At 39.1% G+C, this 26,292-nt stretch overlaps 2 protein-coding genes across 2 annotated transcripts; both read left to right on the forward strand.

The window, feature by feature from the left end:
* The first annotated feature begins 5,999 nt into the window (after positions 1 to 5,999).
* LOC121888605 (E3 ubiquitin-protein ligase TRIM21-like) lies at positions 6,000 to 8,037 on the forward strand. Its single transcript, XM_042400224.1, has one exon. The coding sequence runs from the start codon at positions 6,000 to 6,002 to the stop codon at positions 7,644 to 7,646; it is 1,647 nt and encodes a 548-aa protein (XP_042256158.1). The 3' UTR covers positions 7,647 to 8,037.
* Positions 8,038 to 17,107: 9,070 nt separating this feature from the next.
* On the forward strand, positions 17,108 to 19,572 carry LOC121888611 (E3 ubiquitin-protein ligase TRIM39-like). The gene has a single exon (XM_042400232.1). The coding sequence runs from the start codon at positions 17,478 to 17,480 to the stop codon at positions 19,119 to 19,121; it is 1,644 nt and encodes a 547-aa protein (XP_042256166.1). The 5' UTR covers positions 17,108 to 17,477; the 3' UTR covers positions 19,122 to 19,572.
* The last annotated feature ends 6,720 nt before the right edge of the window (positions 19,573 to 26,292 follow it).

Below are 26,292 nucleotides of genomic sequence, written 5' to 3' on the forward strand. Positions count from 1 at the left end.
TAAGTTCAACTGGAAGTTTAATTAATTCTGACTTTTTTTCATGTCATAACATAAAAAATGGTCCATCCCACATGGGATCACATGACACACGGTAATACAGCATATAAATAACTTTCAGCATTTGACATTCATGTTCCAAAGAAAAACAAATCATTACTGCAAACGACATACTGTATGTAGTCTGACAAACAGAAACGGAAAAGAGTGGAAAAAGCTTCCCAAACAGGTCAGTGAAAATACTCAGAAAACAGTACAGGAGAAAAAAAGTGAGAGAACTGGATATGCTCAGCATGTGCACGAATACATAAAGAACAGAAAAGGCATGAATCAGCAGAAGCTCTGGATTGCAACGCGTTTCAAGCTTGGTGTTCTTCCTCAGGCAGCATCGAGAGGTTTATGCTTACATGTCTCTAGAAATAGAGAAAAAGCAGGAAAATGCTGTATATCATACAAAACAATAATGGGATGTTCACATTATTGATACAGAGAAGACAATATATGTATGGGATGGAACATCCCAAAAACCTTGCTATACCCATGCTTCTTAAACCTCTGAACCATGTATTTGGTGATAAACTCAGTTAGGCTGGAACATGATCACATCAGGCTTAAGAATTGTCCCACTGGTAGATTGTCTTTGAGACTTTTAGGATGGTATGAAGAGCCCAGTAGAAGAGCAATCCAGAGTGTCTGCTGATCTGAGCCTTTTCTGTGTTCTTAATATCAGTGCACATATTGAGCCGATTAAATTCTCTCACTTTTTTTGTATTTCACAGCTACCTGCCCTTTTTTTGTGTATGTAGTATGGAGAAAAACATGTTTTACACAGAAAACAATGTAAAATATACCTATATTTGATCATGATGAGCTCAGTGGAGTGATATATAGGACGTTTAACAATGTAGAGTGAAGCAAATTTCAAATCTGTTCTGATTCAGAATATTTGACAGCTCGTATAGATCAATTAATGATAGCTGCAGTAGTAATAAAGGGGGCGTTTTAAGCTATTGAAAGACCACTGGCAAAAAGAAAATTCTAAATGCATGACTTGCGTTAAAGGAGACATATCATGTGATTTTCTGTTATTTTTATACTGTTATGATGTCGGATGTCTAAGTTAAACATGATCAAAGTTCCAAAATATGAGGTGAACATATGTAAGAATGATCCCTGAAAGTCAAAAACTAGAGTTTCAGCCTGTTTGCAAAGTTACAGCCACTTACCCATCAAACTGATATTACATTGTTCACACACGGTCACAAATGGCCGTCTGTTCTGTGTTGAGGTTGTTGTTGTTGTTCAACAGGCTGTTCACATTGTCCGCTTGCATTTTTTGGATCAGGTTCAGAAAATCCTCCATGAGGAAGCATAGAATTAACGAATTGAAAAGTGTCCCTGGTGTTCCCTTCCTTCTGTGCCAGTTGGTCTTGTTCCTTTGTGACAGCGTTCCAGCATTTTTCCTTATGTGAGTTTCTTAGAGCCTGATAGTTACCTGACCTGTTTTTGCCTTTTTGCCTTCTGATTTTGACACTGTTGCTTCGCTGACTGATCACCTGTGTACCGACCTCCTGATTAAAAGGACTGATTTTGACCTGATACTGAGTCTGTGTCTGCATTTGAGTCCAAGCCTGTGGTTCAGAATTGACAAAGATATTCCAGTACCAGTCCCAGATTAAAAATATAGACTTGGAAATGTGCATAATATGTCCCCTTTAAAGAGGCGTAGTGATAGATTTCTTTGTCTATTTCTGAATGTTTATGGCCATTTTCCATCATTCTCCAATCAAGTTCATTATACTAAGAAGCAGGAGACATGGTTCCATTCATCAATAATTCTTTATTTAACAATAGCAAAAATGAGTAAATTAGCCGTTAAACATACTATCCACACATGTATTAAAAAGGGGCAGGGGAATTATTCAGAGCTGAGGCTTACCAGTGGAGGGGGAGAAGGAGAGGCATCCAGAAGAGAGTCACCCTGAATCACACGTGCACACACACAATGGTGAAGGGTCAAACCCAGATGAACACAACACACAAGAAAGGAGGAACCACCACCTACAAGCACCAACCCCAACACCTTAGGCTCTCAGCTTCTGAAAAATAAAAAAGGGAATATATACAATTAGTGGAGTTATTCAACCAAACAAACAAAACACCATACTACAGTTGTAGTCAGCGTCGGAAATTAGCGGGGGGCAAGGGCAAAAATGCCCAAGAAATCTCAGAATGCCCCTAAAAACCGTGATCGAGGGGCAGAAATTGCCCCCAAAAATTCGAAAAAAATAATTTTATCTTTACCAGTTTAGGTCAATATCCTAGGTGAGGTGTTGCACTCCTGCTGCACCTGCAGTGAAGTTCGCTGCCAGGATGGACCGCTACCTCTTTACAAATACTCTAACTGCTCCACCCGATGAAAGCAACCTAAGTCCCAGGCCGTCACCAACACCACCAACCCCAGCATCTTAGCACATCATCCACTCACCTGTCATGTTGTCCTTCATGTTGGGTGTAATGACATCCCAAGTCAGTCCTCAGAAATACTCAAACGCGACTAAAGCAAACTTCTTGACTCACTCTCCATCCATCGTAAGCGACTCTACATCTCTGGTCCTCTCCACCCACTTAACCACAGCGTGGGTCACTTCAGCCACACATTAGGTTTCCACAGCAGGCTGCACTCAACCTGTGCAACCCAGAAAAAAGCTTTTGTTGACAATTTTAATCTCTTCTGGAATCACCCTTCCTTCTTCCGTTGAGATGGTATTCACCCCAATGGCCTGGACTCACAAATTTTGACTGGCAATTTGTTTTATACAATCGGGAACTGTCACTCTAACTGACTACCTGCCATTGCATGTACACACCTAAGAGATGCTCCAATCTCATCATCATTCCCATTTTAACCAGGATAAGGAAAAACAGTTTTCATCCCAAATGCACTGTCACTCTAGGTAATTTGAAGAGAAGGTCTAACCTGATTTTTGTACCCCTAAAAAATTGCAGCCCAGCCAATAAGATGCACATAAAAAGAAACTAAACATGGCTCTCTTAAACATCCGGGCACTTACTAATAAGACCTTTTTTAAAAAATGATTTTATCATTGAACACAAATTAGATTTAATTTTTCTCACTGAAACATCTTTAAATTCAGATGGGACCTCTCTCTTAATTGAAGCATTCCCTTTCAAACTACACTTTTATTCACTCAATCCATGAAGGGAAGCGAGGAGGAGGACTGGCTGCAATTTTTTCAGACATTTTTAAGTGCAAGAAACTGAGTCTTGGTAGCTATTCATCTTTTGAATACCAGGCAATGTTACTGGAAAGTCAAACTTCGGTGCTGCTGATTAATATCTAAGTATACAGCCTCATTTTTAACAGACAACTCTGAACTACTTTCAGTCTGTTTTACTAACCATGAGAGGATTCTTATAACTGGTCATTTTAATTTGCATATCGATAACGACTGCATTGCTATGGGCTTTTTGCAACTGTTACACTCTTTTGATTTCATACAACATACTGCTGGGCCAACTCACAAACATGGCCACACATTACACCTAGTGATCTCTAGACAGCCATCCCAGCTCCACCAGAATCGGCGGGACCACTCACACATCACGTGCCTTGCTACTGTCTGTAGCTCTCAGCTCCAAGCTCGTTGGTTGTTACTAAGACGTAAATCTTTAAAAATTCACAAATGTATATATTTAAAGGCTCAGTATTTCCTTAAACAGCAGGGACCAGATGCATAAACAATATGTACAGACAAAAACCAGGCATACGCCATTTCCCGCACTTAAACTGGTATTAATAAACAGAATGTGCGATGAGAATGTGGGCACCTCACGCATCCTTTAGACCGGGTGTACACATGTTTGTCCTAAGCGATCTGGTGATGTGATGAGGTGGAGATGAAATATAAGGTGAGAAACGGAATCTTTTAGTAAAACATTGTTTGTTTAGGTTAATAACCAGCTGCACTGACATGGCACTGGTGTTTACACACATATTTGTAAAATGCCAATCAAAAGCACATTTTAAGTTAACATTGATTAATAACATTTGTGTTTAATGTTATCATTCTTATATTTCTTTCTTAGTTGTGGCACACCTTGTACAGTCGGTTTGGATATGAGCGCTACAAACTAATCATTGATTATATTTCTGAGATATCACTGCCGACGATGGTTTACAGTCCATGTGATGAATTAATGATATGGACGCTATAAAGCCTCTTTCACTGTTCATAAGGACACCTGACTGCTCGTTTAAGACACACTTGAAAAATAGTGAACCCGTCCTTTAAGTTACACCCCTCACCATAAATATTTAGAACAGTCCGATCAGGATTTATATCAGTGTTTCCTCTAGGTTGAGTCTGAGCTAACCCCTTCACTTTTCCAGCTGTTGGGGAAACAACACACGTGACTTTTCTTGGTCTTGACAAGTTGCAGCATTTATTAACTGACATACTGTAGTCTCTTCTGTACATTTACTGTCAGATTGACAACTTACTGATAACCTTTTTCACTGCTTCCCTTGTATTCACCGTCACTTTTCTAACCACTCACTCACTTATGTGCCCTTCCTGAAAAGGAGTTACACTACCTGCAGTTTCCCAGGCAACAACACAGACGTTGACTCACATTTCGAAACAGCGCTGCTCAGAGACTCCCAAACACTGTTGATTTCCAAATGAATGGATATTTGGCATTTAAAAAATTATTTTTTGACCTGGCGGTGTTTCTCGTTGTACTATAATAGGGGAAACACTGTAAATACTAAGCTGATATTTACCTGAAATCCTTTATAAAGCAGAATCTGCTCCCCATCTGTTATTTACATTGCCACTTTTGCTCCATGATATTTCACAATAATCCTGTAAATCAGAAGGAGGAAACAAACTCACAGTCAGAGCTGCAGTAAGAGGAGGAGCAACACTGGAGAGACATGACAGACAGGTTCACTGACATTCTCCACAAATTAAACTAAAAGTTTGTCAGAGCGACAGCAGAGCTGCAGTCGAGTCTCTCCACTTCTGTCCAAATAAAAATTAAACTGAGTTCATCAAGTCTTTCTCAACAACACAGCAGAGTCTCTGCCAAACACTGGTGAGTACAACTGATCATATTTAATGTTTCAACAACCAGCTTTAACACAGCAGACAGGAAGTTCCACTCTTTTCATTTCATACTGACACTTGTGAAATTAGTGACAATATAACTAAAGATGTTTTTACACAGATTCAGTGAAACAACTTTAATTGTTTTTTAAACAGTCTCTCTGTGTCAGTTCTCAGGACTTTTGTAACTTGTAACTGAATCTCTGTGGTTTGGAGTTCAGCTTCACTCCAACCTTCCTGGTCTTATTACTATTTACTGATCACTTCCTACAGACACACTGCATTCTATTTCCTGTAGCTGTTTCACATTAAAAGCTTTCTACCAACAAGCAGCAGCTTTTATTGTGAAGCAGCTGCAGGTAATAAAATGTGTTTGTCACCAAGTTAGCAGAGCTTTGTTAGCAGTGCTATTCTTCAATAACAGTTGGTCTACACAACAAGATATGGACATATTCTGTGTTATGTTGTCAGTGGTTCATTTTAAAGATTGTATGGAAGAATAGTACAAGCAGAAACAGCCACAATGAGCTGTTAGATAAAGAGCTGCAGATGACAGTCTCTTACTGTGTTTGTGTAAACCAGCTCACATAAAACACGTCATCAAAGTAAACAACGACTTTAAACTCACCATGCAGCCTTGTGGATAACTGTTTGAGCTGCCAGCACAACTTCAATGATCACGGTTGCTCACGACTCCGTTCACGTGTTCCCATCCCGATCAAAAACGGAAATATAATTCAAAATTACTTTACCTAATATCACATGTTACACTTAATACAACAGTAATTATCTTTATTTCTTTTTGAACAAATAATGGAAATTTAATTTAAACAAATTGTGTCTTTTGTTTTTCACACTCAGTGTGTAGATATGTCTGCTGCCAGCTGTCTGCGATCTGAAGATCAGTTTCTGTGCTCCATCTGTCTGTATGTGTTCACTGATCCAGTCACCACATCATGTGGACACAACTTCTGCAAAAACTGCATCACTGAACACTGGAACAGTAATGACCAGTACCTGTGTCCAATGTGTAAAGAGGTTTTCTACACAAGACCTAAGTTGAAGGTGAATACTTTCATCTCTGAGATGGTTTCTCAGTTCAGACAGGAAGCTCAACAGAAAGCCAGCAGCAGCAGCTCAAAGCAACAAGCTGCCAAATCAGGAGAAGTTCCCTGTGACGTCTGTACTGGAACCAAACTGAAGGCCCTGAAGTCCTGTCTGGTGTGTCTGACCTCCTACTGTGAGACTCACCTGGAGCCTCATCTGACAGTTTCAGGCCTGAAAAGACATCAGCTGATGGACCCTGTGGAGAACCTGGAAGACAGGATGTGTATGAAGCACGATAAACCTCTGGAGCTGTTCTGTAAGACCGACCAGACATGTGTCTGTGTTCTCTGCCCTATTTTAGACCACAAGACACATGAGTTTGTTCCTCTGAAAGAAGAATATGAAGGAAAGAAGGCAGAGCTGGGGAAGACAGAGGCTGAAATTCAGCAGATGATCCAGAAGAGACGACTGAAGATTCAAGAGATCAAACACTCAGTTGACCTCAGTAAGGAAGATGCAGACAGAGAGAAAGCAGAAGGTGTTCAGGTCTTCATCGCTCTGATGGAGTCTGTTGAGAGAAGCCTGAATGAGCTCATTGAGATGATTGAAGAGAAGCAAAGAACGACAGAGAGACAGGCTGAAGACTTCATCAAAGAGTTGGAACAGGAAATCTCTGAGCTGATGAAGAGAAGATCTGAGGTGAAGCAGCTCTCACGCTCTGAAGACCACCTCCACCTCCTCCAAAACTTCCCATCCCTGAAAGCTGCTCCACCCACCAAAGACTGGACAGAGGTCAGCGTCTGTCCACCATCATATGAGGGGACTGTGGTGAGAGCTGTGGCTCAGCTGGAGGAGACGCTCAGTAAAGAGATGAAGAAGCTGCTCGGTGAGGCTGAGCTGAAAAGGGTCCAGCAGTATGCAGTGGATGTGACTCTTGATCCTGATACAGCACATCCTAAAGTCATCCTGTCTGATGATGAGAAACAAGTAAATCATGGTAATGTGATGAAGAATCTCCCAGACAACCCAGAGAGATTTTCTCCTTGTATTAGTGTTTTAGGAAAGCAGAGTTTCTCTTCAGGCAGATTTTACTTTGAGGTTCAGGTTAAAGGGAAGACTGACTGGGCTTTAGGAGTGGCCAGAGAGTCCATCAACAGGAAGGGAAAAATCACACTGACACCTCAGGATGGTTACTGGTGTATATGTTTGAGAAATGGAAATGAGTACAGTGCTCGTAATGACCCTCCAGTCGTTCTCTCTCTGCAGTCTCAGCCTCAGAAGGTGGGGGTGTTTGTGGATTATGAGGAGGGTCTGGTCTCCTTTTATGACATAGATGCTGCAGCTCTTATCTACTCCTTTACTGGCTGCTCCTTCACTGAGAAACTCTACCCATACTTCAGTCCCTGTCATAATGATGGTGGTAAAAACTCCGCCCCTCTGATCATCTGCCCTGTCAATCAAACTGAGTAGAGTAATCACCTGTTTTATGTCATAAATGTGTCTTTGTTTTTGAAGAGAGTAAATATACAAACACATTCTTGTTTATTATGAGAAAAAACACAAACTAGGATTTCTATCTAAAATTAAATCTCTATTTAAACATCTGATCAAATCCACAGAACTTTAGTTTCATTTCTAGTCAAAAACAAAAAACAAAACTTTCAGTTTGAAGTGAAACCACAGAAAACAAAGTGTGAATATTTCACAGTGTCATAAAGCTTCATTGTAGAGTTCGGCCGAGACCATGACTCCACAGAATATGTGTCAGTATTTTACAGGCTGTAATAAGTGCTGAAACACTTAATGACAACAGAACAACAAGAAATGAATTGATTGATTGATAATCATTTAAATTATTTGTCAGACAAACATTCTCAGGCTCCATCTTTTTAAATGTGAGGACAAATGCCAAGCAAAGGCCATATCTACAGTTTAGGTAGATCAAAGCCCTCCTGGATTAAGCAGACATCAGGACAGGATTGGCAAGGGACTGCTAACGACTCTGAAGAGTCAGGTTTGGGGATACACAGGCACCGCCAAAGATAAGACATTGGAGGCCTACTGTGTCTGGTATTTGCAATTCTAGGAATTACCTCCAGCCTGCATGGAATCTCATAAGAAAAAGTGGAATAAAAATGTTCAACAAAATGTCCAACAACACCGTTGTTGGGACTAAGGATGGACCTGCCGTGTTGAAATGTGTGTGTCTGAACACATTGTTGCACAGCAACTCCCCCTCTCATCCTGGGACACTCCCCACAGACGATCACAACTCCCCCTCTTTCTGATTGTTTCTCTTTTTCCCCTTTTGTCCCAAATCAAGAGACTATTGCCAGATATACCTGCATGCTTTTAAAAAGGCTACAATGCCATTGCCTTAATTCTTTCCTTATTGTTTGAATGTGTACATCTGTGTCTATAACTATGTTAGAAATTTACAATAATTAGTGGTTATTAGTATTATTAACATAGTTCTCTCAGTTGTATGTGTATTAAAATCTGGTAAATAATATCTCAATAACCACTAGAGATAAACATGTGCTGTTTGGTAGCATTGTAATCTCCTAAGCATAAGAACATTAGATTTTTAGTCATGGTAGTTGTTTGGTAAAAAGTTACAGTTTTTGAGAAGTTGTTTTAAAGTAAGACACATTATCTGACCTCCAGTGGATGCCATGTCCTCAGAGGGGGGGGTCAAACAAAGATACCACCCCTGGGGGTCAGCAGTCCTCTGATTGGTCAGATGCTTCTTTGAAGTCCCTTACCTTACTGTACCTATAAAAGACCATCACTGGAATGCAATAGTTGGATTCTTTTTGTTACTGGTATGAAGTCCCATTCTTTCTCTCTGTTGAGACCAACTTCAGCTGACAATTCTTCATCTCCACTCTATGCGGCGGCAACACCTTCTCATCCATCCTAACGGCATCATCTCACTCAGCAGCTACCAGCCCACGGACACGCAAGTAGCGCACTTCTGCTCTGCTAACCGAGTGAATTCAAAAAGCTTAATCTGCTTAGAATTGAATTTTAAATTTGCCACCCCAGTTTACCAGCTGCTTCCAGTGATGGTCACTAGTCAGTCTGTGTTTGTTCATCTGTTGCACCCCCTTTTCTGACAAACTCTGGTTCTGCATTCATTGATTCAGTGTAGCGTCATTGTTTGTTTAGTGAGTGTTGTTTTGTGTTATTGTTAGGTTAGTCTTTTACTAATAAATGTTTTGTGTATAAGTTCATTGCCTTTGTTTTCTTTAACTTACCTTCAGTCACTTTACATATCCAATCCCTTTTCTGAGTGGAAGTTAATCCCTTTCCAAAACTTTTTCTGTGTCCAGCTGCAGTTACTTATTGTCTCTACACACCTGACAGTACACATTTCAATCAAACTTTGACTAGGTCATGTGGGTCAAAAGTCTTTCTTTTTCTAAAAATAGAGTTGATGAAAATTAGAAAATTAATTTGTTTTACACAGAAACTCATCAAGAGTTTTCAATTTACTAATTGAAATTCAAGTGAATGGGCCCAAAACTTGCATGATTTCGATGACACAGGTGTGAGCAAGACAGACATGTCTCACCCTGCAGAAAATTCTCATCCTCACACCGTTGAGATTTGACGCTTCGCCATGACAGAGGAAGTTGCTATAACTTTATTGTAAATGCTCCAGTCTGCACCAAACTTTACATGTTTGATAAGAGTCCCGGCCTGGACACATCTACATGACAATATTCCATCAGTGATGCAAACTGGCTGAATAGCACCCCCTACGAAATTTCAGGGAAGCAGCCCCAGCAGCAGGCAAAACAGTGGACAAAGGAAGTGATCTTTATCTCCGTCTTGCACTGTCTGAAAACAGCCTGGGTCTTAAGACACCTACATGCCCATGACAGAAGCCCTTCGATCGCACCGCTGCCCGACGTGCGAGGAGGCACGAGGCACTATTGTATTTTGTGTATTTGTTTGTTTGTTTCTTATTATTCCGCCACTTCAGACCTAAATTTGACCCCTTAAACATGCTCAAAAACTCACCAAATTTGGCACACACATCAGGTCTGGTGAAAAATTTGATAAAATGTAAAAATTAACCCCCAAAGTGCCAAAATGTGCTCTCTAGCGCCACCTATGTCACTAATATGGCCGCCACAGCCCAGAGGAATGTTGTAGAAAGATTGAACCAAAACTCAATTATTCATCTCATCAAGACCTACAAATCATACACTGACAGCCCTGACCTAAATCCAACAGAAAGTCCGCAATAAGCCCATCAAAGTACGACTTTGCACCAATTTTAGACCCCGTACAAATGCTATGTCCTCCGATGGCATTAATGGTATTGGCTTCAAACTTTGATCCATGACTTATGACACTGTGCTGAACAAAAGTTGTTAAAAACTTTGTAATAACTCAAATGGTTTAGATTTTATAAGCCCTGAAAGTTGCAGTGCCATATCACACCTTACAATGTAAACCAATGGGGAGGCAATCTATGGGCATGGACTTTATGTCAAACTGAGGCTTGTGACGTCTAAACTATAAGTCTGACCACTTTCAAACCTGTATCAATGGATTCGCAACGAAATTTCCTACAAAAAAATATGATCTTTAGCACAGTGTCATAAGTCATGTATCAAAGTTTGAAATTGATACCATTAACACCCTCGGAGGAGATAGCGTTTGTTCTGGGGCCAAAATTGAGGCAAAGTCTTATATTGACAGGCTAATTGCGGACTTCCTGTTGGATTTAGGTAAGGGGTGTCAGCATATGATTTGTAGGTCTTGATGAGACGAATAATTGAGTTTTGGTTTAATTTCTGTATGACATTTCTATGGGCCGTGGTGGCCATTTTAGTTACATAGGTGGCGCTAGAGGGCACATTTTGGCACTTTGGGGATTAATTTTTACATTTTATCAAATTTTTCACCAGACCTGATGTGCGTGCCAAATTTGATCAGTTTTTGAGCATGTTTAGGGGGTCAAATTTAGGTCTGAAGTGGCGGAATAATAAGAAAGAAAGAAACAAACACAAGAAATATAATAGTGTAATACAACAGTAATTATCCTTATTTCTTTTTGAAAAAAATAATGGAAATTTAATTTTAAACAGAATGTGTCTTTTTTCACACTACATATGTAGATATGTCTGCTGCTAGCTGTCTGCTATCTGAAGATCAGTTTCTGTGCTCCATCTGTCTGGATGTGTTCACTGATCCAGTCACCACACCATGTGGACACAACTTCTGCAAAAACTGCATCACTGAACACTGGAACAGTAATGGCCAGTACCTGTGTCTGATGTGTAATAAGGTTTTCTACACATAACCTGAGCTTCACATCAACACATTGCTCACTGAGATGGTTTCTCAGTTCAGACAGGAAGCTCAACAGAAAGCAAGCAGCAGCAGCTCAGAGCAACAAGCTGCCAAACCAGGAGAAGTTCCCTGTGACGTCTGTACTGGAACCAAACTGAAGGCCCTGAAGTCCTGTCTGGTGTGTCTGGCCTCCTAATGTGAGACTCACCTGGAGCCTCATCTGACAGCTTCACGTCTGAAAAGACATCAGCTGAAGATTCAAGAGATCAAACACTCGGTTGACCTCAGTAAGGAAGATGCACTCACCACTCACCACTCTGATGAAGTCTGTTGAGAGAAGCCTGAATAAGCTCATTGAGACGATTGAAGAGAGGCTAAGAACGACAGAGAAACAGGCTGAAGACTTCATCAAATAGCTGGAACAGGAAATCTTTGAGCTGATGAAGAGAAGCTCTGAGGTGGAGAAGCTCTCATGCTCTGAAGACCACCTCCACCTCCTCCAAAACTTCCCGTCCCTGAAAGCTGCTCCACCCACCAAAGACTGGACAGAGGTCACCATCTGTCCACCATCATATGAGGGGACTATGGTGAGAGCTGTGGCTCAGCTGGAGGAGACGCTCAGTAAAGAGATGAAGAAGCTGCTCGCTGAGGTTGAGCTGAAGAGGGTCCAGCAGTATGCAGTGGACGTGACTCTTGATCCTGATACAGCACATCCTGATCTCATCCTGTCTGATGATGAGAAACAAGTAAATGATAGTGACGTGAGGAAGAATCTCCCAGAGAGATTTACACGTTATGTAAATGTTTTAGGAAAGCAGAGTTTCTCTTCAGGCAGATTTTACTTTGAGGTTCAGGTTAAAGGGAAGACTGACTGGGATTTAGGAGTGGCCAGAGAGTCCATCAACAGGAAGGGAAGAATAACAGCTAGACCTCAGGATGGTTACTGGACTATATGGTTGAGAAATGGAAATGAGTACAAAGCTTTTGCTGGCCCTTCAGTCCATCTCTCTCTGAAGTCTAAGCCTCAGAAGGTGGGGGTGTTTGTGGATTATGAGGAGGGTCTGGTCTCCTTTTATGACGTAGATGCTGCAGCTCTTATCTACTCCTTTACTGGCTGCTCCTTCACTGAGAAACTCTACCCATACTTCAGTCCCTCTCCTAATTTTGGTGGTAAAAACTTCACTCCTCTGATCATCTGTCCTGTCAATCAAACTGAGTAGAGTAATCACCTGTTTTATGTCATAAATGTGTCTTTGTTTTTGAAGAGAGTAAATATACAAACACATTCTTGTTTATTATGAGAAAAAAAGCCACAAACTAGGATTTCTATCTAAAATTAAATCTCTATTTAAACATATGATCAAATCCACAGAACTTTAGTTTCATTTCTAGTCAAAAACACAAAGTTTCCAAAAAAACAAAACTTTCAATTTGAAGTGAAACCACAGAAAACAAAGTGTAAATATTTCACAGTGTCATAAAGCTTCATTGTAGAGTTCGGCCGAGACCATGACTCCACAGAATATGTGTAAATATTTTACAGGCTGTAATAAGTGTTGAAACACTTAATGACAATGGAACAGTAGAAAATGAATTGATTGATTGATAATCATTGAAATTATTTGTCAGACAAACATTCTCAGGCTCCATCTTTTTAAATGTGAGGTTTTGCTGCTACTCTCTGCTCTATATGATGGTAACTTGAATATTTTTGGGTTTTGGACTGTTGGTCAGACAAAACATTCAAAGACACCTTGAACTCTTAGAAACTGTGATGAATATTTTCACTATTTTCTGAAATTTTATAGAGTAAATAATGATTCAAAAACAGGTTAAAACAAGGTTAATTGTTAATGAAAATAATCATTAGTTGCAGCTCTACAGTTGATTAATAGAATATATGTATAATGTGTATAATGGATTTTCTTTTTTAAGGTTTGTTTAGTTACTGCCCACTTTGGCCAATTTGTTTGAATAATGATAAGATTGATATTTTTCTGCTTTCTTTAACAAACACTTATTAATCTACATATGCAGCTTTGTATCATCATGCTTCAATATTTTCTCTCTGCACTGATTATTGTTTTTCACTTGTTTGACCTACAATCTATTGAGAGGCTTGTTTTCTACTGAGGTAAATTATCCAAATGTTTTTTATTGCTGCACATTGTTAAACTTTATGTCAATTGTACAATAACCAATATTTCAATTAAAAACATCCATCAGTGCTTTGTATCACCTTAAAACATGGTTCATTTCATTTAGTCAAATATTTTTAACTGTTGCAACCTGTCCCACAAATGAATAAATAAATATAAAATAAAAATAAAAATACATAAAGCATGAAAAACATGGATATCCTGGAAAGCATGGTTTTTAAGCAATTTTAAGTTGTATGTCTCCTGGTCGGATCAGCCTGCCAAGCCTTGTACAAACCAGCTTGTTTTTTCATGGGAGCCAACTACCATTAGCCACCAGAACTCCAGATACCGAACATCAAGAAGCCACAACTACTAACTGTAGCCGAATTTATGCAGCGGGTCCACTTGTTGGACCTGTGTTGGTAAGTTCCGATGCTTGAAGCCTTTTTCTATGGGTCACCTGTGCTAAATACCAGATCAACACTGTGGGCTCCGGCTTGAAGCCCCTGCGTGTAAGTGTCTGTGCCCTCCCTGCTAGCAGCTGCTACCCACCACAACTGGTCACTTAACTATAATTCTGCACTTTTAGCCCTGTACTGGCTCCCCTTGTGAGTTTCTGTTTCCCAGCTACTCATCCATAACCAAATGGCTCAACTCATCTCTCCACTGGACTGAGTGGCGATTGGGAGTCCCTACTGCCACCTCCCTACGCTCTGATGGACCCCAAAACCAGCTAAGAGATGTTCCAATCTCATCATCATTCCCATTTTAACCAGGATAAGGAAAAACAGTTTTCATCCCAAATGCATTGTCACTCTAGGTAATTTGAAGAGAAGGTCTAACCTGATTTTTGTACCCCTAAAAAATTGCAGCCCAGCCAATAAGATGCACATAAAAAGAAACTAAACATGGCTCTCTTAAACATCCGGGCACTTACTAATAAGACCTTTTTTTAAAAATGATTTTATCATTGAACACAAATTAGATTTAATTTTCCTCACTGAAACATCTTTAAATTCAGATGGGACTTTTATTCACTCAATCCATGAAGGGAAGCGAGGAGGAGGACTGGCTGCAATTTTTTCAGACATTTTTAAGTGCAAGAAACTGAGTCTTGGTAGCTATTCATCTTTTGAATACCAGGCAATGTTACTGGAAAGTCAAACTTCGGTGCTGCTGATTAATATCTTAGTATACAGCCTCATTTTTAACAGACATCTCTGAACTACTTTCAGTCTGTTTTACTAACCATGAGAGGATTCTTATAACTGGTCATTTTAATTTGCATATCGATAACGACTGCATTGCTATGGGCTTTTTGCAACTGTTACACTCTTTTGATTTCATACAACATACTGCTGGGCCAACTCACAAACATGGCCACACATTAGACCTAGTGATCTCTAGACAGCCATCCCAGCTCCACCAGAATCGGCGGGACCACTCACACATCACGTGCCTTGCTACTGTCTGTAGCTCTCAGCTCCAAGCTCGTTGGTTGTTACTAAGACGTAAATCTTTAAAAAAAATTCAAAAACGTATATATTTAAAGACTCAGTATTTCCTTAAACAGCAGGGGCCAGATGCATAAACAATACGTACAGACAAAAACCAGGCATACGCCATTTCCCGCACATAAACTGGTATTAATGAACAGAATGTGCGATGAGAATGTGCGCACCTCACGCATCCTTTAGACCGGGTGTACACATGTTTGTCCTAAGCGATCTGGTGATGTGATGAGGTGGAGATGAAATATAAGGTGAGAAACGGAATCTTTTAGTAAAACATTGTTTGTTTAGGTTGATAACCAGCTGCACTGACATGGCACTGGCGTTTACACACATATTTGTAAAATGCCAATCAAAAGCACATTTTAAGTTAACATTGATTAATGATATTTGTGTTTAATGTTATCATTCTTATATTTCATCCTTAGTTGTGGCACACCTTGTACAGTCGGTTTGGATATGAGCGCTACAAACTAATCATTGATTATATTTCTGAGATATCACTGCCGACGATGGTTTACAGTCCATGTGATGAATTAATGATATGGACGCTATAAAGCCTCTTTCACTGTTCATAAGGACACCTGACTGTTGGTTCAAGACACACTTGAAAAATAGTGAACCCGTCCTTTAAGTTACACCCCTCACCATAAACATTTAGGACAGTCCGATCAGAATTTATATCAGTGTTTCCTCAAGGTTGAGTCTGAGCTAACCCCTTCACTTTTCCAGCTGTTGGGGAAACAACAGATGTGACTTTTCTTGGTCTTGACAAGCTGCAGCATTTATTAACTGACACACTGTAGTCTGTTCTGTACATTTACTGTCAGATTGACAACTTACTGATAACATTTTTCACTGCTTCCCTCGCATTCACCGTCACTTTTCTGACACTCACTCTCTCGCTTAACCACTCACTCACTTACAGACCCTTCCTGAAAAGGAGTTACACTACCTGCAGTTTCCCAGGAAACAACACAGACGTTGACTCACGTTTCGAAACAGCGCTGCTCAGAGGCTCCCAAACACTGTTGATTTCCAAATGAATGGATATTTGGCATTTAAAAAATTATTTTTTGACCTGGCGGTGTTTCTTGTTGTACTATAATAGGGGAAACACTGTAAATACTAAGCTGATATTTACCTGAAATCCTTTATAAAGCAGAATCTGCTCCCCACCTGTTATTTACATTGCCACTTTTGCTCCATGATATTTCACAATAATCCTGTAAATCAGAAGGAGGAAACAAACTCACAATCAGAGCTGCAGTAAGAGGAGGAGCAACACTGGAGAGACATGACAGACAGGTTCACTGACATTCTCCACAAATTAAACTAAAAGTTTGTCAGAGCGACAGCAGAGCTGCAGTCGAGTCTCTCCACTTCTGTCCAAATAAAAATTAAACTGAGTTCATCAAGTCTTTCTCAACAACACAACAGAGTCTCTGCCAAACACTGGTGAGTACAACTGATCATATTTAATGTTTCAACAACCAGCTTTAACACAGCAGACAGGAAGTTCCACTCTTTGCATTTCATACTGACACTTGTGAAATTAGTGACAATATAACTAAAGATGTTTTTACACAGATTCAGTGAAACAACTTTAATTGTTTTTTAAACAGTCTCTCTGTGTCAGTTCTCAGGACTTTTGTAACTTGTAACTGAATCTCTGTGGTTTGGAGTTCAGCTTCACTCCAACCTTCCTGGTCTTATTACTATTTACTGATCACTTCCTACAGACACACTGCATTCTATTTCCTGTAGCTGTTTCACATTAAAAGCTTTCTACCAACAAGCAGCAGCTTTTATTGTGAAGCAGCTGCAGGTAATAAAAGGTGTTTGTCACCAAGTTAGCAGAGCTTTGTTAGCAGTGCTATTCTTCAATAACAGTTGGTCCACACAACAAGATATGGACATATTCTGTGTTATGTTGTCAGTGGTTCATTTTAAAGATTGTATGGAAGAATAGTACAAGCAGAAACAGCCACAATGAGCTGTTAGATAAAGAGCTGCAGATGACAGTCTCTTACTGTGTTTGTGCAAACCAGCTCACATAAAACACGTCATCAAAGTAAACAAGAACTTTAAACTCACCATGCAGCCTTGTGGATAACTGTTTGAGCTGTCAGCACGACTTCAATGATCACGGTTGCTCACGACTCCGTTCACGTGTTCCCATCCCGATCAATAACAGAAATATAATTCAATATTACTTCACCTAATATCACATGTTATACTTAATACAACAGTAATTATCTTTATTTCTTTTTGAACAAATAATGGAAATTTAATTTAGACAAATTGTGTCTTTTGTTTTTCACACTCAGTGTGTAGATATGTCTGCTGCCAGCTGTCTGCTATCTGAAGATCAGTTTCTGTGCTCCATCTGTCTGGATGTGTTCACTGATCCAGTCACCACACCATGTGGACACAACTTCTGCAAAAACTGCATCACTGAACACTGGAACAGTAATGACCAGTACCTGTGTCCCATGTGTAAAAAGGTTTTCAACACAAGACCTGAGCTTCACGTCAACACTTTCATCTCTGAGATGGTTTCTCAGTTCAGACAGGAAGCTCAACAGAAAGCCAGCAGCAGCAGCTCAGAGCAACAAGCTGCCAAACCAGGAGAAGTTCCCTGTGACGTCTGTACTGGAACCAAACTGAAGGCCCTGAAGTCCTGTCTGGTGTGTCTGACCTCCTACTGTGAGACTCACCTGGAGCCTCATCTGACAAAGTCAGGCCTGAAAAGACATCAGCTGATGGACCCTGTGGAGAACCTGGAAGACAGGATGTGTATGAAGCACGATAAACCTCTGGAGCTGTTCTGTAAGACCGACCAGACATGTGTCTGCATGCTCTGCTCTGTTTTAGAACACAAGACACATGAGTTTGTTCCTCTGAAAGAAGAATATGAAGGAAAGAAGGCAGAGCTGGGGAAGACAGAGGCTGAAATTCAGCAGATGATCCAGAAGAGACGACTGAAGATTGAAGAGATGGAACGATCAATCAACTTCAGCAAAGGAAATGCAGACAGAGAGAAAGCAGAAGGTGTTCAGGTCTTCACCGCTCTGAAGGAGTCTGTTGAGAGAAGCCTGAATGAGCTCATTGAGACGATTGAAGAGAAGCAAAGAACGACAGAGAAACAGGCTGAAGACTTCATCAAAGGGCTGGAACAGGAAATCTCTGAGCTGATGAAGAGAAGCTCTGAGGTGGAGAAGCTCTCACGCTCTGAAGACCACCTCCACCTCCTCCAAAACTTCCCATCCCTGAAAGCTGCTCTACCCACCAAAGACTGGACAGAGGTCAGCGTCCGTCCACCATCATATGAGGGGACTGTGGTGAGAGCTGTGACTCAGCTGGAGGAGACGCTCAGTAAAGAGATGAAGAAGCTGTTTGAGGCTGAGCTGAAGAGGGTCCAGCAGTATGCAGTGGATGTGACTCTTGATCCTGATACAGCACATCCTAATCTCATCCTGTCTGATGATGAGAAACAAGTAAATCATGGTGATGTGAAGAAGAATCTTCCAGACAACCCAGAGAGATTTACACGTTATGTAAATGTTTTAGGAAAGCAGAGTTTCTCTTCAGGTAGATTTTACTTTGAGGTTCAGGTTAAAGGGAAGACTGACTGGGATTTAGGAGTGGCCAGAGAGTCCATCAACAGGAAGGGACAAATCACACTGACACCTCTGGATGGTTACTGGACTATAGTGATGAGAAATGGAAATGAGTACAAAGCTTGTGCTGGCCCTTCAGTCCGTCTCTCTCTGAAGTCTCAGCCTCAGAAGGTGGGGGTGTTTGTGGATTATGAGGAGGGTCTGGTCTCCTTTTATGACGTAGATGCTGCAGCTCTTATCTACTCCTTTACTGGCTGCTCCTTCACTGAGAAACTCTACCCATACTTCAGTCCCTCTCCTAATTTTGGTGGTAAAAACTCCGCCCCTCTGATCATCTGTCCTGTCAATCAAACTGAGTAGAGTAATCACCTGTTTTATGTCATAAATGTGTCTTTGTTTTTGAAGAGAGTAAATATACAAACACATTCTTGTTTATTATGAGAAAAAACACAAACTAGGATTTCTATCTAAAATTAAATCTCTATTTAAACATCTGATCAAATCCACAGAACTTTAGTTTCATTTCTAGTCAAAAACACAAAGTTTCCAAAAAAACAAAACTTTCAGTTTGAAGTGAAACCACAGAAAACAAAGTGTGAATATTTCACAGTGTCATAAAGCTTCATTGTAGAGTTCAGCTGAGACCATGACTCCACAGAATATGTGTCAATATTTTACAGGCTGTAATAAGTGCTGAAACACTTAATGACAGAACAACAGAAATGAATTGATTGATTGATAATCGTTTAAATTATTTGTCAGACAAACATTCTCAGGCTCCATCTTTTTAAATGTGAGGTTTTGCTGCTACTCTCTGATTTTCACTATTTTCTGACATTTTATAGAGTAAATAATGATTTAAAAACAGGTTAAAACAAGGTTAATTGTTAATGAAAATAATCATTAGTTGCAGCTCTACAATTGATTAATAGAATATATGTATAATGTGTATAAAGGATTTTCTTATCTTGTCTGAGGTTTGTTTACTTTCTGTCCACTTTGGCCAATTTGTTTGTTTGAATACTGAAAATAGAAATATGGTTCCTACATTATTCTGCTTTATTAAATATTTTTAACCATTGTGCCCTGTCCCACAAAAAATAACAAAAAACAAAAACAAAAAACATTAATTAAAATAAAATAATTTTATGAAATAACGGGAAATTTTTGTGATATAGATAGCAGATAAAGTGATGTATTGTTATTACAAGGAAAGTTTCTTGTGAAAAGTGAATAATCTGGTATCTACAGTAGAAATAACTAAAAAATATCTCAGAATAACATGAAAACATCTTGTTATAATTTGAAAAGGATCTCATTAAAAAACAAGAAAAGTTTCTAGTTATAACTGAAAACTGAACAAATATTTTATTGTCATGACGGCAGCAATACGCTGCTGTAATAATATACATGTAAATCTTTTATATTCAATATATATATAGAATAGATTATAAAAGGTGGTGTGTATATAAGCTCAGTGGAACCACAGATCTTTCAGGGTCGTGTGTTTCAACCTTGTTACAGGTAAGTTTAGCAGCTGGTTTTTCTCTTCTTTGAAACTTACCTTTATAAATAGCTGCTGCTGCTAATATGGTGTCTCTGTGCAGCAGTGGCCTCCGGTTCCAAGCACAGTTACTCTCACCCATACCTGCAGAGTATGGAAGTGAAACTTCATATAAGTTTGCAGATTATGTTGAATAAATGTTGTCAAATTTGGTTTAGAGGCCCAAAAACTGCACATATCCAGTTTTACTCTCATACAATCATCACTTACTACAGCCTCAACAATGACCTTACAGTTTATACAGTGTCAACAAAAACTTTATTGACTCGACTTTATTTCATAAAGGTAGAATGTACTGTAGGCCTCTATAGTCTGTAGCAGATCGGTTTAAATTGTATAATAATATACTCATATACTTGCAACTGAGTGTAGTTTCCAAATCTGTTCAGTGCTACTTAGAAGTGAATTTCATCCCAAATTAAAGCTGCAAGCAGCATTGAACGGGCCGTGCACATCAGGCCGCAACGCAATCGAAGGGCTTCTCTCACGGGCATGTTGATGTCTTCAGACCCGTGCTGTTTTCAGACAGTGCAAGAAGGAGATAAACATCACTTCCTTTCTCCACTATTTTGGCCTGCTGCCGGGGCTTTTTTTTGCTGATCCTAAAAATTATCCGATCCGTGACTCAAATCCGTGATACGATCCGAACTGTGAGTTTTCTGATCCATTGCACCCCTAGTGTTAACATGTCAGCTTTGTAGACTATATTTTGTATGTCATGCACATAGATAAGAGTGTATAAGTCATATATTTGATACATGCATTAATACTTTCTGATGTGAAGCTACACTTTTAGATCTGTGAATGTTTTTAGTGTTCAGTCTTTCTAGTATTCAGCACTGATCTGTTCCTGTATCACATTATAAGCTTTGTGGTACTTTATATATTTCTGTATACTAAGAAAATACACAGGAAACATGTGTAAATCATGTGATATCTTGTCTGTTTTTGATGAGAACATAAATCTGTTGTCACAATAGAACAATACTATAAATTTGAATTTCACTTTGTTGGTAAAATCACACATCTGAACCAGTCCATGGCTAAAATGAGCTCTTCTTTGTTTAGAAACAATGTGTATATGCTAAATGTCTTTAAAGAAGCAGCCTTTACACCACTCAGGGGTTTTTGTTTTTAAAAGCAAATTGTTTTATTGGTATATAAAATTGCCCCACCCCTCTGATTTCATCAGGTGGGGGACAATGATATAGTTTGATGCGGTATGTTGGTTTTCCTCCTGTCCTCCCCAAATTTTTGGGTCACCAGCCGCCACTGGTGTGGGGGTTGAATGCAGCTCATTTTTGTAGGATACAGCAGAAAGGCCTATATACATACAGTACATTATATACAAACTTTGTAAGAAGTTTGGTGTTATTATCATTTATTTTACAAAAATTATAGGTCTTATATTTATTATTCAGAAGTGGGGATGACCTATGAGGGGAAGGGAAAAAATGGAGTGAGAGTGACAGTTTAGTGATAAAGTGCTGTAGAAAAATACCATCAAAACTAAAATTTGTAGCTCTGTACTGCAGTTTTTCCTTTATTAGGGCCCGAGCACCTAGCGGTTCACACACACTCTCCATTCAAATATATGAGTATTTATCTGTGTCCAGCTGCAGTTACTTATTGTCTCTACACACCTGACAGTACACATGTCAATCAAACTTTGACCAGGTCATGTGGGTCAAAAGTCTTTCTTTTTCTAAAAATAGAGTTGATGAAAATTAGAAAATTAATTTGTTTTACACACAAACTCATCAAGAGTTTTCAATTTACTAATTGAAATTCAAGTGAATGGGCCCAAAACTTGTCTCATGTCTCATCCTGCAGAAAGTTCTCATCCTCGCACTGTTGAGATTTGACGCTTCGCCATGACAAAGGAAGTTGCTATAACTTTATTGTAAATGCTCCAGTCTGCACCAAACTTTACATGTTTGATAAGACTCCCGGCCTGAACACGTCTACATGACAATATTCCATCAGTGATGCAAACTGGCTGAATAGCGCCCACTACGAAATTTCAGGGAAGCAGCCCCAGCAGCAGGCAAAACAGTGGACAAAGGAAGTGATGTTTATCTCCTTCTTGCACTGTCTGAAAACAGCCGGGTCTGAAGACATCTACATGCCCGTCACAGAAGCCCTTCGATTGTGTTGCGGCCTGACGTGCGTGGAGGCGTGAGGGCCCGTTCAACGCTGCTTGCAGCTTTAATTAAGACTGAGCTCTGCTGTCTATGTCCTGCTGAGACGGTATTTAAAGTATTTAAAATATGATTGTGATAAGGTTTGCAAACTAACTAGTAGTTTTGTTTTAGCTATCTATCACATAGAAATCGTTAGCCGCTAATGTGGCTAAAGATAGAAAAAAACAAGCTGTTCTAGAGTGACATGTTTTAACAACTTAAATCGTAACGACTTTAGTGATCCCCTGAATCCCCTGACTTGTTAAGGGTCAACGTAACATACAGTTCGCATGCTGACAGCATGTCAACCATTCTTTAACAAGCAGGTTAGTATAATACATTAATGTTAGTAGTATTGTTGCTACAGCCTCCATTGTTTTCAAAGTTAACATGACTGTAGCCCTTTTTATTTCTATACTTCCACCTGCAGCTCAACAGGGAAACACAAAGAGGGAATTTGATGCTAAAAAGACTGTAAATGTGTCAGATATCCACTTGATATGACTAACTCAGACTGCTGAAGCTGAATATAAGCTTCACATCAACTTTTAAATGACTGTGTGGACACACTGTGGATTTTGTCCTCCATCACTTCCATTGAAAGCACATTTGAAGGATCTTTTAATATCCAGTATGAACAGGAGGAATGATTACAGCGAGGAAAACCTCTTTCACTGTTCAGATGGACACCTGACTGCTGTTTTAAGACAGACTTGAAAAATTGGGAACCGTCCTGTCAACTTTTCAGATTTACTTGGTCCTCAGGAGTGTTACCTACAGGCAGATTGCCAGTTAAATCAGGCGTACTTGAGGAAAATTTGATTAATAAACAAGGTTAACAAGTCTTAACTAAATTACCATTGCAACTTATCCCTACAGACTAACTTGGACCTGATCATGTTAGTTTTCAGGCTTAAAGATCCTGGTTTTGTTTATTTTTGTGCTTTGTGGCCACAACAATCACTTTTGTCTTTACAGTGTCTGTGAATTGATGAGTCTCTGAGTCCGTTTTTGAAGCAGACTTGACTCAGTTTGCTCACATTAGCTTTATGTTGCTTTATGAAACAGATGAATCCTGGTTCAGTTTGTTCGGCTCATTCATGACAGACTTTTCTTAGCTTCATTATGAATCCTCTGAATCCAGATCCTAAAACTTGGGCTGCAACTGTTGATTTCCATTAATAATTACCGATTGATTGTTTAGTTGGTTTTTTTTTTTTAGCTTAGCTGCTTACATTTACTCATTTTTACTTTGTGAGAACCCTAAATCAATAATTTTCTTGGCATGAAAAAAAATTCACCTGTCAGTTGATTCATCTCATATACTGACTAATCATAGCAGCTCTACACTTTATAAATCTTGATTTTCCACTTTTTAAAGATGTTTTATATCCTTATTAGAAAGCACTTCCTCTACGGACATTTCAGTTTAAATAAAACTACTTTTTAGTTTGTTTGGTTTTCATTTTAACTGGCATTTCTGTTGTATTTTGTTTCTCAATTAGGATTTTTAAGTTGAATTTGTTCCTTTAATGTTCCCGCCACTAAAAATCATGTTCTTCTTGTTCCTTCAGTTGGATGTTGTTCTTCTTCTCTGTGCAGAATGATGTATGTGCAGAGTTTGTTTTCATTCATCTACTGAAGGAGGAAAGTTTCTCTTAACTCACCTTAAATCTCACTTTAATACGCGAAACTACGAGCAGGATTTGTGACATCACAACTAGTTTGGAGTCAGTCGTGGTCCAGTATTACACTTACACAAGGAGGAAACATCTAGTGTCCAGCTGGAAAACTTTAGAGATGAAATATATTACAAATTCAGAGAATCTGGATTTTTAATGAGGGTGAGAAGTCTTCTAAATATGTAACTGAATTTTTTGTTGAAAAACAGACACAAATTATTATTTAAAACTGATTATTTTATGTCTCTTATGTCTGGAGGTGACCTCTAAAGAAAAGAAAACACTTTACTTATCAAAAGTCAAAAATCATACTACTTTATTTATTACTTTTTAGATTAAAGCTAACTTTTAGGTCGTCTTTATTAATGATTAGTGTCACTTTGACTTCTTGGACTCAGCTGAGGTAGAATCAGGAAAAAGGAAATTAAATTTCTGTGGTGCAAAAATACAAAGTACATTTTGTTCAGTTAGTGAAAAGAAAACAGTCCACACAGTGTACATGTACTGGTACATTCCCTTTACTGACATTCAATGCCAATAGTTTACATTGCATACAAGCACGTCGTATAGAAAACTATGCACATGAACATTTACATTCTATATATACACAGACACACAGTATGGCTTATGAAAAAAAGCATTAAGTGGATGGCTGTTTCTGTTCAGGCAAAAAATTCAAATGAAACTAGTGTTTCCTGTTCATGCAGCTGTTTGATCACAGCTGCTGAAACACAACAGCGAGACTCTGCTGTGAATGTGGAAGACTTCGGGATCGAGGACAGACGCTGTTTTCCTCTCTGAAAGATTCTGGTCTTTGGAAAAATAAAAAAAAAATCAGCTCTGAGAGACATTATCAGTTAAATGTCAATAAGTTTCTCTGCTGTTTTAAGTCTTTCAAATTACCAGTTTCACAAAATATTGACTCTACTGAAGGAAAAACACCTGATGACAGAATATGATGAGTTATCCAAAAAAATCTGATGACTTAAAGACTTGGAGAACTAGTGACAGTTTACTTTAACCACCACTATTTAGCATTTATAGCCACCGTATAACCATTTAATAAAGCTTTATAACACACTATAAATGTAGCTTATTAAAGCAGCTATAATTGATATTTTCTGTAATATCTGAGCTGTCAGTGTGTAAAACAGGGGAATAACAAGAATGGATATATGAGACAATATCATACAGCCACTATAATAAAGGCTTTATCATTTTTATACTTCGTGGACAATGATTGTTTACATGAACATCAGGAGCAGCTGTTTCTGTCAGATTGTTTTGTTTATTTGTTTGTCTACATAATACATTATGGTGTGTTATAAATAATTTAATACATGTTTACGTACTGCTTATAATTGCTAAATAAGGTGGGTTTCAGTAAAGTGTCACCAATTAGTCCTAAAAGAGGAATTCTCAGAGAAACATGGCGATGATGACACCAAAAGATAATATGATAACTGCCTTCTGTTTCTGCATTTCTGTGCTCTTATTATTTATTTTACAGGTTCATGTTGTGATTTATTGCTTTGTGGCTTTCTCATGTCTGTCGAACAACTCCACGATCTTTGTTGATGTCCTGAAAAATGTTAACGAACCTCACTGCCAACATATCTTGTCAACATTTTATCACTTCAGTCTAGTAAATTTAAATAATCCTGCTGTTGAAAACCAAATATTCCTGCAATATGTTTGTAAAATAAATGATTAGCACACAGAAAGGAAACACTGGTGTTGTATCTGCTCACAGACTTTAGCTGTTTGTATATGTGGCCTAATAAACGCATCCTCCCAAAGACTTTATTTTTCAGATGGCACGTTTGCTCTGAAGTGTACAAAAAGCTGCTGAATGGTTGTTACCGTGACGACTCGTTCCTGCTGTCGGCGCTCGCCGGCGTCGCCTGCATGTTAGAGATCCATCTGAGATGACAGATCACGTCAGTAGAGAGCAGCCTCTCTGCTCCATGAAACAGTGCAGGGCAAGTGTTGAACTTTGGCAGCGATGTGTTTTAAAGGTTCAAAATTTCATTTTTCTATGAAATTCTATGATTTAGTGTTGGTAAACTTCTTACTGTTTCTGAGTCTTATTTTCCCAAAGC

The sequence above is a fragment of the Thunnus maccoyii genome, chromosome 2 (genome assembly GCF_910596095.1).
Source record: "Thunnus maccoyii chromosome 2, fThuMac1.1, whole genome shotgun sequence".
Lineage (NCBI taxonomy): Eukaryota > Metazoa > Chordata > Actinopteri > Scombriformes > Scombridae > Thunnus > Thunnus maccoyii.